At 34.4% G+C, this 17827-nt stretch overlaps 1 protein-coding gene across 10 annotated transcripts; it reads left to right on the plus strand.

The window, feature by feature from the left end:
* Window positions 1–60: 60 nt before the first annotated feature.
* On the plus strand, window positions 61–17415 carry LOC105835553 (intersectin-1). Of its 10 annotated transcripts, none has more exons than XM_028190638.2 (37): window positions 61–209; window positions 1316–1507; window positions 1783–1936; window positions 2194–2342; window positions 2401–2541; window positions 2971–3066; window positions 3842–3916; window positions 4187–4351; window positions 4420–4593; window positions 4673–5024; window positions 5122–5329; window positions 5400–5551; window positions 5616–5738; window positions 5848–5986; window positions 6071–6385; window positions 6492–6854; window positions 6931–7097; window positions 7193–7394; window positions 7462–7749; window positions 7900–7992; window positions 8152–8247; window positions 8350–8358; window positions 8499–8636; window positions 8723–8849; window positions 8992–9156; window positions 13610–13734; window positions 14134–14240; window positions 14321–14393; window positions 14473–14679; window positions 14764–14847; window positions 14948–15103; window positions 15179–15316; window positions 15401–15635; window positions 15859–15933; window positions 16197–16271; window positions 16843–17016; window positions 17146–17291. In XM_028190638.2, exons 2-37 carry the CDS (start codon window positions 1486–1488, stop codon window positions 17289–17291), a joined length of 5508 nt encoding a protein of 1835 aa, XP_028046439.1. In that variant the 5' UTR covers window positions 61–209; window positions 1316–1485. The 10 variants fall into 10 exon arrangements, with proteins under 10 accessions (XP_028046439.1, XP_028046441.1, XP_028046442.1 ...); XM_028190637.2 differs by lacking the exon at window positions 61–209 and adding an exon at window positions 511–957 and having other exon boundaries at window positions 17146–17415; XM_028190639.2 differs by lacking the exon at window positions 61–209 and adding an exon at window positions 511–957 and having other exon boundaries at window positions 8155–8247.
* Window positions 17416–17827: the final 412 nt, after the last annotated feature.

Below are 17827 nucleotides of genomic sequence, written 5' to 3' on the forward strand. Positions count from 1 at the left end.
GCTCGTATCATACATGTGCCACGTATGTACGTATGCACGCATGGAAGAATATCTATTATCGCCAAGGACGCGTGGTCGGACACTCGTACATTCGGTGCAATTCGCGTTCGCGGCGTGTCGCCGCTCGGTGTGTGCAAGCTCGCCGGACACACTGTGTCCACCGTTAAAGGGCAATTAAAGAATTGCCCTAGCTCCCTTCCTGTAAAGGTGTACGTGTTTGACATTCGATACATTCATTTGTTTCGCTCGTAGGTTTGCGCGCGACAGGAAGCGCCGACGAAAGTTCATAACGGCCGGATTGTGATTCATGACGATGATGCGAAGTCAAGCGACCACTTTCCTCTAATGCGGTCTGAAGTACGCTCCGAACGGAGCGCTGTGACGTTTGCTGCGGGTTACACCAAGATTCCGCCACGACCTCCATCGTCCCGCCGTGCGCAATTAAAATCTTAACGGCGAAGCCGCACTTCCGGCAACACGTATTCGTTGTTCAAGAGGGTATCATCGCTCTCGAACTTCTCTTTCTCTCCATCTCTCTCGCTCTCACGGGAATCAAACGATCTTCAGCGCGGATGGCAGGAATCAGTCTCGCAGGCGGGATATCGATTCTCGCCGAAGAGCCCCGAGAGCGGCCGAGCGTTCGTGAAAGTGACGTGCGCGACGAGTAGTTGCACGACAAGCGGTCGCGAACTGGTGGGCGAGTTTGGTGGTGATCAGTGGTGGTCATCTTGTCGTGAATCGGTTCGGGCTCGAGTTCTCCCCGATCGACCCGATTGCGCCGAGGGGCAACTCTTCTCACGACAAATTTTCTCTTATCCCTCTCTTTTTCTCTCTCGCACGGGGAGGAAAGATTGATTTCGTCTTCGCTTATCGGGCCGCGCACGCGGGAGAGACGACGCGCGATTGACAGTTAGAACGCGAGGACGAGGAGGCAGGTGTAAATCGACCGACACCCAGGTAGATCCTCCAGCAAACGAACGGCGACGGGGTCTTTAGATCGATGCGGGGTCTTAGCGATGACGGGCAATGACGAACGGTGGGCGGTGGTACGATTAGCGCGTCGCGACACGGGAACGAATCCCCGTTGATTCGGCAACGTCTGTCGCGCGAGCAGAGCACCTTTTGCATGCCTCTCCTTCTCCCCCCTCCACGATAGGATCACTACCTATTATTTCCTATGTGTGCGCGAGCCAGCGCTCGATATTTCGGAAGCTCTCGATCTGTGACATTGCACCGTTGTACGACGTCGCTGCCCAAATCGCGAATAGAAATCACGCTCGATATCTTATCCCCCGACTTTCTTCGTCGTTTCCAGATAAATCTCTTCGCGAGGCCACCGAGGTGAGGATCGATCACCGCGACCTAACCTAAGCTTAACCTTGAAGGCGTGAACTGTCGCCGTTAATCACACGGTCGCGAGAGAGACGCAACATTCCGACGTGATACCGCCCCAAGTACCGTGCAGCGGACGACGATCCCTTCAAAATGGGCACTCCTCAGACTCCAGGTGAAGCCTCAGACTCGCCTATCCTTTTTCTATCAGCTATCTACTTATATATATATTTATGCGTTTCCATTGTTGGACTGTGTACCACTTGTGTCAGTTTGTAGTACATACACATTCAATGCCCCCTGCTTTCAGATAGTTTATCTTGTAACAATGGCAACTTTTCTCAGTATAGATAGAAGATATTGGATAAAGACCTGACATAGTGCCTTTGCAAGCAAATGATCTCATTACATAGATTGTCATTCATTTTCAATATCATATTTGCTGTATAGGAACAGACCCCTGGGTGATCCAGCCTAGAGAAAGAATGAGATATCAAGAACAATTTGACTCCTTGAAACCGATCAATGGAATTGTTACTGGTGACCAGGCAAAAGGATTCCTCCTTAGATCTCAACTTCCACCTGTTATTCTCGGACAGATATGGTAAAGATGCTACTTATGGATTATATCTACTTTCACAAATATTAATCTACAATGTGCTCTGTTTCTTGTTTTTTACCTATGGCCTTTTTTTGCACATTATTTTATCTATACTCTCTTATCTCTTTTAGGGTTTTCAATTTTTATCTTACCAATTTATAAAATAGTACATGTGTGTAAAAAAGCTAAAAGCAAGAAAGAGGAAACTAAGAGTACATTGTAAATTCTTGAAGTGTTTTTTAATCTTTTGTTTATTACAGGGCATTATCAGATACAGATGCAGATGGAAAAATGAATATAAATGAATTTAGTATCGCATGTAAGTTGATCAATTTAAAACTGCGTGGATTTGAAATTCCCAAAGTACTGCCACCTGTTCTTATACAGAGTCTGAAGTCTTTCCCAACAGGTAGGTGAATTTTTTGTGCCTGTAAGATACATGAAATTACATCATGAGACATTTTTAGGCGATGCTAGTGTGGCTGGATTATCAAATGGCTCCACTGCTTCAAGTAACGTTAGCTCTCTAGTAAATTTAAGCGGGCATCAACCGATGGTATCTCAAACTGTAGCAAGTGCTATACCTACAGCTGGAAATACTCTTATAGGTAATGTATTGCTAAACATTGACTTATTTTTAAGTGTTATTCACCTTCCTCTATCTGTCTATCAACGATTGTTAGGTAGATGTTTATATAATACCTCGATAAATTAGCGGGGAAAAAAGCTCAACTTATAAAAAGCTTGTAGATTATCTATAAGATTATCTATTATATATAAACCTCCAGAGATACACTTACGCTCAGATAACCGCCGCTTATTAGATTCATTCAGATTTATCAAACATGAGTACAATTTGATTACAGCCACTGATATTCAATAAACCTGTTATTACAATCTCATGTATATCAGTGCTATCCATCATTTCATAAATTGAATTGAATGTATTGCTATCAATGTTGTTACTTCAATGACGAAATATTAATTATCAGTTACAATTTATCTATGTGTTATTCATAATTCATCATACTACACAGCATTACAACAAAATAGACAGAATGTGGTTCCAAGCACACATGCCACAACTCATATACCGTCTAAGCCACCCGCTCGACCCGCGCCACCTTCCGTGGGTATGTTGATTGTATTGAATGTGTTGTATGAATGTGTTTTATGAGTCAGTTCATCTTCTTTTTGGAACAAGTTTTTAGTCGATCGCTTGACAATGTTTTTAAGTTAAAACATACTTTCAAATTATTTTATTTAACATTAGTTGTAATATAATGTAAAGAAAACTCTCTTTTAACTGTTGTATTTATTACCATTTTAAATATACTACACGATTTTAGAAGATCTTTACAAATATATCTCACATATCTTTATTTATAATACAATTTTATAAGATTATAAATTTCTGATGTATGCACAGTTTATACTTTTGAAGTTATCCATTTCTAAATTTTGTCGCAGCAAGAGCTTTTAAAAATACGATTTAATCTTTGCTTAAACTTTTTTTTACTATTTTTTATTGCTCAGGTAGATATGTATTTGACTCTGCGCTAATATTTTCCAACAGTATATTTATGAAAAAAGAATCCATTTGCATTTTGATTATAAATTATTATGTATTTTGTAACATTTTTTAACAAAAATTTATAAAATCGTGAAAATTCTTTATAAATGCGTGAACATAGAAATGAACATTACTGCATTGAAAATCTTAATTGTTGTTTTGTAAATGGAAAAATCGCAATGTTATTTTCTAATTGTAGAATTAGAATTTTTATTTGTTGATAATAATAACTTTTACTTATTATCCACTTGAGAGGTTTATATTTATGTATATTTTTTTATTTCTGACAATACCTATGTCGTTAATAATACTTTACACTTTACGCGGCAAAAAAGGAATTGCACCTCCCCTCAATACAACGACTCCCCCCGGTGGTCCCCCACAAAGACCTGCACCACCTACAAATATCGGTATGTTTTTCACAAATCCGATATGTGTACTGTTTGTAAATTAACATAATTGTCACTGAATCTCATCACTCAATTAATGTCGATATGATCAAAAACATTAAAATACTAGCACAATCTTGCTTATTCAACTGTCTCCTTCCTTTTTGAATATTTGTTATGTAACTTATTGAATAGAAGTAATGAATATCGCTTGAATTTTAATTATCAGATTATCATTTTTGTTACAAAATTGTCTGACATAATTGAAATAATTGTGCGGAATTATTTTAGGGAATAATTTCGCGCCAACAACGGGTGGCCCACCACCAAAACCAGCACCACCTTCTTTTCCAAATAGTCCCGTTACAGTAGGAATTTCGCCAATGAAAGTTACGACTTCTGTCGTTGGTCCCACAGTTGTTTCTTCGTCCCCATCTGTACCTGCTTCTGGAATAGGTAAAAATAAAAATAAACTTTACTAAAAAAATACATAAATTATAAATTTTACATCAATTTTTTATTAGGTATCTCGTCAGTAGCACCAATTGCTCCTTTAAACACAACTCCTGTACCAATAGCTGCCTTTAATATGGCACAACCAATGCCGACACAACCGTTAAGCATGGTTAGTGCAGGTATGGTTGCCCCTATGGCTGATATTCCTAGTATGGTACCATCCATTGGATCAATAAATACTGGTATGTATATTACAAAACAATTGCACAATTGTATTTATTAGAATGTACTTATTTACTAATTTTTATTTTATTCTTTTAGGTACTGGAGTTGCTTCGTCAGTAGCGTTACCTTTAGTATCCTCGTCAACTGCAAATGGCGCATTGGTCAATGGTGCAATTACACAAACGCCAGTATCGACGAATACACCTTTGAGTACAACAGCACGTCCACCGAGTATAGATAGAGTAGGCTCTGTAGATTCACAGCACAGTCAACATTCAGTTAGTTCTCCACAGTCTATGGAATGGGCAGTTCCACATCAAACCAAATTAAAATATACTCAATTGTTTAATACCTGGGACAGAACGAGATCTGGCTTTTTATCTGGTCCTCAAGCAAGAAATATTATGGTGCAGTCGCAACTACCACAACCCATACTTGCTCAAATATGGTATAGTAACAAAATACTATTATGAGATAGCATGTGAAGTATCATTCTTTAATTGTGTTGTAGAACAAGAGCAAATTTCCAAAATGTATGTGAACAGGGCTCTTGCTGATATGGATTCGGATGGACGTTTAGGTTCTGAGGAATTTGTGCTTGCAATGCATCTTTGCGATATTGCTAAAGCTGGCGAAAAAATACCTACAACGCTTCCACCAGAACTTATTCCACCCACATTTAGACGACAACGTCAAAGCAGTTTAACGCAAAGTGTAACAGAAAATATCGATCCATTAGCAGGCATGCCACAGGTATAGGTCTAATATAAAAATATCTTTTTACGCAAAAAGAAACGGAAGGAAAAAAGACATCTTTTTGTAGACTTCATTCGAAGATAAACGTAAAGAGAACTTTGAAAAAGGTCAAGCGGAATTAGAACGTAGGCGTAAAGCGTTATTAGAAATTCAGCGGAAGGAACAGGAAGAACGGGAACGCAAAGAGAGAGAGGAAGCCGAGAAACAGGAGAAAATAAGGCAAGTAGAATTGTTTATTAATTAAACGTCACGAAATATGAAAACTTTGTGTTTTGTAATACAGATTAGAGCAAGAAAGGCGTAGACAAGCGGAAATCGAGAAACAAATGCAGAGACAAAAGGAAATTGAACAGGAAAAAGAGGAACAACGAAAACGTGCACAAGAACAGAAAGAGGCGGCACGCAAGTAAGTTTCTTATATAATATTATATTATTAGAGTTAAAGAGAAGATATTATTGGAAGAAAAATTTGTATCTATATGAATTTAAAAGCAGTGCTGCTTTTTTATATTTAGAGAAATGGAGAGACAACGTCAATTGGAGTGGGAACGACAGAAGTCACAAGAATTGCAAGCACAAAGACAAAAAGAACAAGACATTCTTCTCAAATTAAAAGCAAAGAATCAGACCTTAACTATCGAACTTGGAACACTCGTAAGTACATTAGAAGAATACATACTTCAAATAAGTATACGACTTTAATAATCGATTCGTACATTGTCTTTCCTTTTCTTTCAGAACGATAAAGTGAAAGAATTGTCACAAAAAATTTGTGACACTCGAGTGGGGGTGTCAGGCGTTAAAACGACTATCGATGGAATGAGATCAACGAGAGACACACAATTACAAGAGATGGCGGCATTAAAGAATAAACTTCGGGAACAAAATCAAAGATTATTAGCATTGAGTCAAGAGAAAGCACGTATTGAGGCAAGAAATAAAATTAATGCGGCTCAAGATGCAGCTGGGCAAGAAGCTATTAAAATGGCTTTTGACAATAAACAAATTACTCTTAAGCAGATGAAAGATAAAATAGCAGATTTACAACAGCAGGTATGTACCTGACGTTTTGCGTAAACAAATTTCAATTTTAGCGCAATATTAATAAAATAATATAATAAAATTATATTAATATTTTTTAAAATTTACTTTTCAACAGATTGATTCTAAAATGTCCGATATTGAAAATAATAATGCTCAGCTTGAGGATATTAAGACACAAATGAAAAATCTTGTAGTGGATTGTAAACAACTTTATGGCACTTTTGATGAAAAGAAAAAGAAAGTAATTGAACTTCGGTCAGGTAGTAATGTCTCAGCTGCCGATTTTGCCACATCCGCGTGGGGCGATAGCAGTTGGGGAGACACACCTGTCAGCGATACAGCTTGGCCTGTCAACGACACCACTGCAAGCTCAGTAAATGAAGCTACTGTTGTTGGCGTTCGCAAATACAGAGCCCTTTATGAATTTGTTGCGCGAAATCAAGACGAAATATCATTCCAGCCTGGGGATATTATATTGGTAGATATAAATAAAAGAATAGCTATTATAAGAGAAAATTAATCTAATAAATGGTTAAACAATGTCTATGCTATAGGTACCACCTGTGCAAAATGCTGAACCTGGATGGATGGCAGGAGAAATACGCGGTCATACCGGTTGGTTTCCCGAATCTTATGTAGAGCCAGTGGATACTGGTTCGGCTGACTTGGACAACGAACGTACTTTTATACAGCAAGACAGTGTAGAGAAGAGAACATTAGAGTTAGTCATTTTTATTTACATTATTAATATCAAAAATGTATTTTTTTTTTTTTACATATCACTAAATGTTGGTCTTTTTATTGTGATTTGTGCAGAGGAATAGCGGAAGTTCCCGAGAACGTATCCGATGCGGGATCATTAGGTGGAGAAGCCCCGATAGTGGAAGCTATTATACCTACTTTAGGATTAGGTACATCTTGCGATATACAAGTCACTACTTTGTTTCCTTATCGACCTACTATGGAGCAACATCTTTCCTTTGAAAAGGGAGAAACTATCAATGTTTCCGAACAGCAGGTTACTATTATATTTAATTATATGAACATAGTGTACATACGTTTTGTAAAACGTGTATTTTATCCAGGACGATTGGTGGTATGGTTCAGCTAGTACTGGAAATAAGGGCTGGTTCCCTAAGTCATACGTGAAAGAAGTGAGCACGAGCATTAAAAATATTGCAGCTGATGGTCTTAATGAATATTACGTCGCTCTTTACCGTTACGAATCGACCGAAACTGGCGATCTTAGTTTTAATCAAGGAGAAGTCGTATTAGTTACAAAGAAAGAAGGCGAATGGTGGACTGGTTGCATAGGGAACAAAAGTGGGATCTTTCCTTCTAATTATGTAGAAAAATGTGATGCTCCCAATCAGGTATGTTACAAATTTAATATTGTATTTTTTCTTTGTTTTTAATTATTAATTTATGTTTGAAAAAGCTGAAATGTTTAATTATTACTAATGTGCATTTTTTGTTTTTTTACTAATCCATTTTTTAATACGAAATAATGTGACGTTGTTTAGGGTGCATCTTTGTCTACTAACATTCAGTCCACTGTTGCTGCAACTGCGGAAACAAACAACCAACCTGATACTCCGGTGACTGCAGAATTACAAGTGCGTAATTAATCGTTTATTTCAAATTGCATTTGCAACTATATTTTATATTTAACTATATGCATTGAAATGCTAATGTTATTAATCCGCTATTACTATTGATATTGAGCAATTAGACTGCAGCAAAACTTAAATGACATAGAGTGTACGTGTATTTAGCAGGTAGAGAAAACGGTGGAACAATTAGAAGATGAAAGAGCAGCTGCTGAAGATAGAGCGGAATTACCAGACTTTGCTGCTATGGCTGCTCAGCAGGTAAAAAATTTCTCTAATATATCCATACAATTAAAATTGTTTTTTATTATAAGTGTAATTGCTTACTGCTTTTTTTATGCTACCGACATCCTGATAATGCAGTATTACAAGGTATTTGATTTATTACATTGTACAATTTTGACTATTATTGATTTATATAAGATTTTTTTTCTTAAAATCTTTCAAATTGTAAAATTGTTTCAATACATCGAAAAATTAATTTTATTCATGAAAAAAATATTTTTTTGCAGAGAGGAAGAAAACCAGAAATTGTCCAAGTTATTGCGCCCTATCAAGCAACAAGTTCAGAACAGTTAGATTTGCAAAGAGGACAACTAATAATGATTCGTAAAAAGACTGACAGTGGTTGGTGGGAAGGAGAACTTCAGGTATAAAATAAGTTTTAAAAGTTTTTTTTACACTTTAAATTATACTTATTGTAAATAACAATTTATTGTATATTGTGTTTATTTAGGCACGTGGTAAAAAAAGGCAAGTTGGTTGGTTTCCAGCAACTTATGTTAAACCCTTAACCAGTAGCAGTAATAGAAGTACACCTGTCTCTCATGGATATCAAGATTCTCCAACAGATCCAAATATTGGTAAATAAAATCTGCAATTATTATCTTACAATTTTTTCAAAAACTGCATTTGGATTAAGCTATAGCTTAAGATATAGCATTTAAAACAATCTATATAGGCATAATAAATGTAAAGTATAAGTTTCCTTTTTAATATTTATAGAACGCGTTATGGCTTTGTATCCTTATCAAGCACAAAATGAAGATGAATTAAGTTTCGAAAAAGGTGACGTTATATCGGTACTTGCTAAGGAAGAGGCATCATGGTGGAGGGGTGAATTGAATGGTGTATCTGGTGTCTTTCCAAGCAACTACGTATCACCTATGTGTAAGTATTCCTTTCATATGTAATTGCCAAAATTAAACGTAACCAAAATTAAATCTCAGGATCACTTTATGCCTTTTAACGCCGTAAGTCGTATGGTGTGGAAAAGAAAATTATGTACTGTAATGTTAACTGATATTAAATTTCTACACATATTGATTGCGTGCGTATAAAGAGAGTGTTTAAATCAATTGGAAATAGACTAAAAATATAGTAATGCGAAATATATAACTTCTGGCTACGGATAGGCGGACGATCGTTAGGTATAACAAGTTTTAATTAAACCAACTATTTGTTTATTGTATCTTTTATTATTATTGTCATTATCAACACTCTCGCCATTATTACCTTTGTTATCATTAACACCATTATCATCACCGTAGTTATTATTATCGTTGTTATTATTTTATTATGTGCATATTTTATTATGTTAGGCTTTATCTTTACTTATTCTGAACTTAATTTATATTTAATTCACAGAACAAGTAAAGATTGAGTACATTATTGCAATAATAATATTTAATGTTAGCATTACATTATAAGTTGATAGTTTATAAGAAAGTAAAGCTGTGAAAACATGTAGCGTATTCTCTACATTTTCTTCTGGATTAATATTTATTGTTATGAATAGAGCGTTAATAGAAAAAGAGAAGACAATATAATTTTTTTATAAATTTAATGTAGATTAATATATTGAAGAATATACTTTTTCTCCATCAGTTATAAACCTTGTCTGAGTTAATAATATTATTGGAAAACTCTTTTTTTTTTAAATGTAAGTGTTTGTATCAAAATGCGTTTGATTACCCTCTAAAGCCTACTTACGCTTTGTTACATTTGTAAATTAGCATTATTCTTATTCTAATGTATATGCGTTGTGTATGGCACTGGTTATTTATATATCACAAACAGAGATCGCTCACACATTTATCACCTGTGATTAGCTAATAAACACGGACGCGACAGATCAGACATCATTCTCAGTTTTATGAAACAGCCTGCTTGTCTGCCTTGCATGTCTGCCCATTCGTTCGTCCGTCCATCTCTCCGTCAGAGGTAGCCGTTTCCTTGATATAACAATTAACTGATTGTAATTAATGTAGCTTGCGATTTTATTATATATTTACAACAATACGCATATAACTATACATAGATTATTGTAGATTATAATTTGTAATCTATAAATATTTTTTAAATATTCTACAATGGCTGTTGTTTTAATTAAAATAAAATTAACAAGAATATTTAGAATAGAATTCTTGTTTGATTAGTAAATTTTAAGTTTATTATTTTATATTTAATTGCAAAAATTTTATAAAAGAGAAATAGGAATTTTATTTAGTGAATATTTTTTTATTTTTCTATACTTTTATGACTTGAACAATTTCGATAAAATTAATAGATATCTTAAAGTGAACAGCTGCCTCATTTTTTTTATTTTTAGTCTTATAATACGTTTGTAATTTCCCTTTTATTAATTATCTTTCGCTTTTGCTTAACACGCAGCATAAAGGGTAGCCGAGCAGCAGAACAGCATTGCTGGCTAAAATTAAAGCACCTGAAGTGTAATAAGAACAATAGCAGCTCCAACATTCGACATGGTGTGCTACGACAAGTCAGAAGTCTCATCGTTGGAGACACTGTGCATGAAAAAAGAAAGAAAAATGAAAAGAGATGGAGGGGGGGCAGAAATGGGATGGGGAGGGACAGGGAGAAGGACTGTTTGTGTGAGAAACAGAGAGAAAAAGAATGAGGAAAAGCAAAAAGAAAAAAATTAATACGAGAAGGGCAGGGAGAAAGACTCAGGGTTGGCTCTTCGTCTCTATAAATATAGTCTCTACTTATACATATTATACAAGCCTTTCCCTCTGGTGCGGGGTTGCATTCATTCTTTCTAATGTTATCATTCGAATTGTTAACATGAGTCACGACATTAGCCTTTCAACCATTTTACATCTTCAAACGTATTCGAATACTATGTTCGTTGTATAGAAACAACGCGTGCATGTACCAACTTCAATCATTAAATCGTTTCATTAGTAATACGACCACCTGATATATCTGCACCAACACCAAAGGTCTACCTCAGTTCTATATCTATGCTGACGTACAATTAAGAAATAATAATATTAAATTCTTAGCTTATTCACGTTAGAAATATATTTAACATTACGTCACGGTACGAATGCTATTGTTACTTAATGTTTAAGTGATTTATTAAGTTCATGTTGGATGTATACCGCATCCCATGACGATGTCCAAGTTTATGTGCAAATTGACGTATTCAGCTCGATTTTACGATTACGCTTAAGAGTTTTATTTTATTAAGAAACGTGATCTAAAATAAAATATGTTAAATTGCAAGTAAAAAAATGCTTAAAAAAGAAAGAAGCAAGTGCTTTTGATAATTGCTTGTTTGTTTTTTCTTGCTTCGGAAAATTTGGTGGTCGATCAAAATTTTAGACGATTTAATTCGGTCGTCCCTTAGAAGTTAAGATTCACTGCTGTGTTTCTGTTATTTCCTCTGTCTGTAGTGTAATATCTACGTTAAACAGTTGCGTAAAATAGAAATGGTCGTTAGAAGAGCAACAATCGTTGCGTTACGTTTTGTCTTGTCAACATTATTATATGGTGCGCATCGCGGACCGTTAGAAATCGCAGTTGTCTCACGCTGAGGCCTAGAGAATGTGTAAAGGATGTGTGACGATCTCTCGAGCAAGCAGTCGATGATTAGCTGCCACGATCGAAAACAATATAAAGGAGAAGGAGCCCAGAAATGCACAATTTTACTCAATGTTTGACATCGCACGACTTTTTGCGTAAAGAAAATTAGCAAACTACGTAAAGTATTCTATTCATTCGCGTAGAAATTTCACGGAAAGAGAACCAAAGCGATATACAACTTTGTTCGCTATAAATTCATCATAATTTATCAGTGATTGTGATTATGATTTTTCAATTTTTAATTGCTTGCGCGAGTGACGAGTACTGTATTGCTGTAAATAAAAAAAAAAGATTAAAGATAATGTGCTCCTTCTTCACAGCCTTTTACGATAGAGCCTAAATAAATTAGCACTTGTACGTGAACAATAATTACCGAGGATCACTAATAATGAACTATAAGTAAACGATAGTGTTGACCGCGTGATTTAATGACATTATAAATCAGTTTTTCCATCGAATCACATTCCTATATGTGTATTAATCGACTGATTGTTCATTTTCTGAATTGTAATTGACAGTCGACGTTTTATTCGTGTAATGTATTGTACTATTAGCTTGTTAATATACAGTGCTTCGTTACAAAGAATTTATTATATTGAAAGATATATTCAAATGTTTATTGTTTCTGAAAATAAAAAAGACCCTTGAGAGCCGCATTAAAGCCTACAATTTGCACCGAGTTCAGCATATACATCCGCGTACATGCAATTATGAGCTTTGATACAACACTGATAATTTAATGTTTGATGAACGTTTTTACAAATGTTCACAAGAGTATGGTCGATTTGACTTCCTTAGAGACTCTCTGAGGCTCCAGCTGTAAGGTCATTTAGAGAAATTGTGAATGAGTAAAATTGATTCGACGAGAAATCAAGCGCACAACGTATTTATTCATTGCTATTGCGAGAACTTTTACACGTTCTATGTAATCCTCCATGACAAAAGCGAGTAAATACGTTATGTCACAGTGGCAATAATTGTGTGCTTAAAATTAGATATTCCAGACAAATCAGTTCAGCATGACATTATTCAAATGGGGTGATGGGATGTCTAAAGCAAGTTGTGCAACTGGTTACCCTTAGTCGATGTAGTCGTGTAGTGCGTTATATTCCTAAGATTGTTACTATTTGCAAATTGTTTGTTTACTGTAATATCAAATCTCGTCAGAAGTCTCACTATAGGGTACGATATAATCTGGCGTGTAGTGGAGAATGTTGTAAGAGAGTATGAACAATTCTGTGTGAATATGAATCTTGTTCACACTTTATATACATATATACATATATATATATAGAGAAAAATATTATATGGTGTTTTCACACACATGTACGCCGATGTTCTTATACATATGTAAACATATCCATATGTGCATATATACAGATACGTTCGCATCTCACCGCTGATCGAAATAAAATATCTGTCTGTTGTAAATTTCTTATTCTTGTATGAATCGTATGTTACTCAGTATTATCGCAACAACTTTATCTACTAATTCTTAGTTTATTGATATTGTTTCGATATATTTTTTTTCCTTACGCAATGTAGGCCATCTTTCTCAAAATAATAGGAAACGTCTTTCTCAAAACATTATATTTATTATTTCCAAAAATAATTGTTTTCCGCTTTAGAACAAAAATTCAATTTACAGAAAATAATATAAATTCTAAAAAATATACCTAATGATGATTTTACGTGGAGAAAACATTTTTTTTTATATATATTTTATGCGTAGCGAATGAATTGATGAGCGATACAATGACGTATCACGATCCCATGGAGAGAAAACGCCAGGAACATATCAAAGAGCTAATCATGACTGAACAAGCTTACATAGAAGACATGAGATTAGTACATGAGGTATTCCTTTCCATTTTTTTAAAATTCGATTTATTAATATTTGCTCATAATTCATGTGCATGTCTAGGACTAGCAATATGGTTTTCCTTTCTTTTATCTAAAGATTTTTTACATCAATTGGAAGTAAACTATTTCTCCAGCAAATATTATATCTAAAAATGATTTCTTTAGTATAAATATGTGACTGTTTAAAAATTAAATATCGTCCATCACAATAAAATCTTATTTTTGAATTTTAAAATTTAATGAGTTTTAATCCAAGTTTTGACTGCACATGTATTCGAGGTGTGAAGGGTGATGAAAACGCGTGACTCCAAATTGATTAAAAGATCGATAAAAGTAAATTTAGAGGATTCTATACGAAATTGTATAACATTTATGTTTATTGCACATTTTTAGGTATTTGAGAAACCGTTACTAGAAAGTTTAGTTTTGAGTGTCGACGAGATAGAGAGGATATTTATCAATTGGAGAGATATTATTGCATGTAATGATAATTTTTTGAGGTAACTAGAAATGTGATGTGATAAAATATACTTTCTATTGAAAAATCACTTTAAAAAACGTACAAATAATTTTCTTGTAGGACTTTAAGGATACGGAGAGATAACAGTTATAATGGAATAGTTCGAATGATAGGCGATATATTGTGTGAAAATGTAAGTGTAATCTTAAATACGCGGCATACGGAAATGATTTTTGTTATTAAAATTTGTCTGTGATATATGTATTTCGCAGATACCTAGGATGTCGGCTTACATAAGATTTTGTAGCTGCCAAATATCTGCTGCGACGTATCTGCAATATTTAACGGAAACTTTACCGGAATTCGTACAGGTCGCTCAAGCATGTCAGCAAGATCCACGAACGAAAGGGATGCCACTAAGTTCGTTTTTAATTAAGCCGATGCAAAGGATAACAAAGTATCCACTCATCATTAACAAGGTGTCCTCTTCTCTCTGTAAATAATTATGGTGCACGTATATGCCATAGTGTATATGATATGTGATGTGTAATATATGATTATAGATTTTAGAATATACGCCAGTCGAGCATCCTGATAGGCAATATCTGCAGGAGGCATTGGCCAAATCTGAGGAATTTTGTACACAGGTGAAAATAAGTATAATATTAAATAACATGATATACCTTTCACTCAGTGCACAAGAGAATAAGAAAATTAATAGCTTAATACTATCTAATTGGACGTCAGGTTAATGAAGGCGTTAGGGAAAAAGAAAACAGCGACAGGCTGGAATGGCTACAAACTCATGTTATATGTGACGGGCTTGAAGAGCAGCTTGTTTTCAACTCTTTGACGAATTCCTTAGGACCACGAAAACTGTTGCATTTTGGTATACTTCATAAGGTAACAAATATTTTTTCAGGAATATCAAGAACCTTTGAACAATTACATGATTTTACTGTTGCAATTTTGTTATAGTCAAAAAGTGGTAAAGAGCTCGTCGGATTTCTCACGAATGACTTTCTACTGTTTGTTCAACCATTAAAATTCTCCTTGAACTGTCAACAATTCTCATTCGAACGTAATGAGCATCAAAAGTTCAAGATGTACAGGAAAGTGTGTATTCAAATTTGAGAAAAGAATACTTAATTTCTCACATAATTGCAATACCAAATAAAAAAATTGATTCTTTTTTCGTAGCCGATATTCCTTAGCGAATTGTCTTTATTCGGAGAAAACGATGGAAATAGTAGCTTAAGTGGAAGTGACGCAGCAGACAATTCATCGAAAACTCTAAGACTGAAGGATCAAAAAAAGCCGATAATATTATTAGCATCGTCTGCAAATGAATGCTTATTATGGTTGAAACGTATTTCGGAAGCACGCAGGAAATTTTTGGAGAACGAGAAGAATTGCCTGCAAAGACAGCGATCAAGTGAGTAACTACGATAATTATTTAAGCTTTAAGTCTATCGGACATCATGTATTCGTATTTCAATTGCTTTACTTGCAAAATGCAATTTGCTTTCTAATGTGATTTGTAAGTATAATGTTTATACATGAACACCGATGTCGAATTTGTACATTTACAAAGATAAATTACGTCATTAAAAAAAATCAATATTCTATAATGACTTACCGTTTATATGGGTGAACAGAACAGGCACAATTTGGGGCGTGCGGCAGAATTCTCGTCACTGTTCTCGACGGCTTCAACTTGAAAGCTTTGTCCGGTAAGGATCTGATGGTTTAGGTTGCTTGTTATCGCACCTGGTGTGTAATGTATCATTTTCAATGTAATTTGCTTTTTAATGCTTTCTTGTGCTTAACGCTTTTGCAAAGGTTGTGTCAAAAATAGTGCAATATATGTATAGGTAATGTTCATCGAAAAAAGAGGCATTGGTGAAAAATCAAGCTAGAAAACGTTTCATATATTAATTCTAAGGTATAACAATTGCATGCAGCGCTTTACTATTAACAGAAATTGCCATTGTAGTTTGCAGAAGACTTCCACAAGGTAGGCTGGTGCTAATGGTTGTGGAGGCTGAAGATCTTGCCATTAGCATAAAAGGTAAAGTATCGAGGTTCTGTCTTTAAAAAAGTTCTTAGTAGTAGCTGTATTTGCGTATTTAATATGGGATGCTAATTTATGATTTTTTATTAATTGCTTGCTGAGTCTGATGATTTTCTTATGCTTCTATCATAGAATTCTCCTTTTTCGATTATCTTTCATACTGTAAGTTATGCTTCTTATTCATATATCTCTGTTGTGAATTACAAGATTGTAATATTCTTTCCATATAACGTTTAAAATGTTTTAACAAATAAAACTGCGAAAGTTGAGTGTATGACATAAAACTGATTATCTCAAAAGTTCATTATTTAGTTATGAAAGATAATTATTAAATAATTATTAATTATCAATGTTACAACAAGAAAGATTAAGCTTTTAAGTGCGGCTGAAAAATCCACGGGCAAAAGTAAGTACACTATGGTTGTAATGCCTGGAATTGAGCAAATGTAACAATTGTAGCAAAAAAATAATTACTAACACTTGAAAAAAAAATTTTTTACATGTTAGAATTTACTTAATGTTACTTAGTTCACGGCGACAGAGCATTCATATGTAAACTTTTTTCTAGGAAAGTGTAATGCATTCTGCAAAGTGTCTATGGGCTCTCAAGAAGAAAGAACAGGTGTCGTATCTGGAAGTGATTGTCCTTTGTGGGATGCGTCAATGCAATTCCAAGTAAAAGATCTGTTCGAGGATACCCTTTGCATTACCGTATTCGATAAAGGATATTATAGTCCTGATGGTAAGTCTGTAGTATAATCTTTGTTATGGAAATCAAATAATTTTATATATGAGTATACATTATATTAGTAATTCTGTAAATTGTTAAATTGTAACTTTTCTAATGTCCGTAATGTTGATTGTTGTACAGAGTTCCTTGGTCGCGCTGAAATCAGAGTGGCCGACATAATGAGAGATAGTAAAAATTCCTGCGGACCAATTCAAAAGAGGATAAAGTTGCATGAAGTTGAAAGCGGCGACGTCGTTCTCAAGCTTGACCTTCGACTATTTGGGTAAGACGTATGGTACGAAAACTTCCAAAAAAGTACGCTTTTATATAAAAATTTATATAAGACTTATATAAGACTGTATAATGAATACATAATAGAGAAAATCGTAAAAGAGAAAAAAATACCAAAAATTAATTTTCCTATCTCCTTTTCTTTTAGAAAGTTTTGTATAATTTTTGAACTTTCAATCTCTATATGATTGCATGAGAAATGTCTACATATAAAAAAAGTATTAAATACATTATGTAGAAAATACATAACATGATTTGATTAAAAGCATTACAAAGTTACGATATAATAATATAAATAAAAAATAATATAATTAGAAATAAGAAATTATATGAAAAAGTACAAGATTTAATTTTTGGATTTTTTCAATGTGAATACTTAATGAATATAATATACAATTGTACAAAATATTGCAAAATATTGCTCGTAAAAAACTTATATTAATATTTATTATTATTTTTATTCAACGTTTCGATACGTTCATACTTAACGATATGAGCAGCAATATTTTCTACGTATTCCAATATATAGCTT

The sequence above is a fragment of the Monomorium pharaonis genome, chromosome 7, assembly GCF_013373865.1.
Source record: "Monomorium pharaonis isolate MP-MQ-018 chromosome 7, ASM1337386v2, whole genome shotgun sequence".
NCBI classification, from domain to species: domain Eukaryota; kingdom Metazoa; phylum Arthropoda; class Insecta; order Hymenoptera; family Formicidae; genus Monomorium; species Monomorium pharaonis.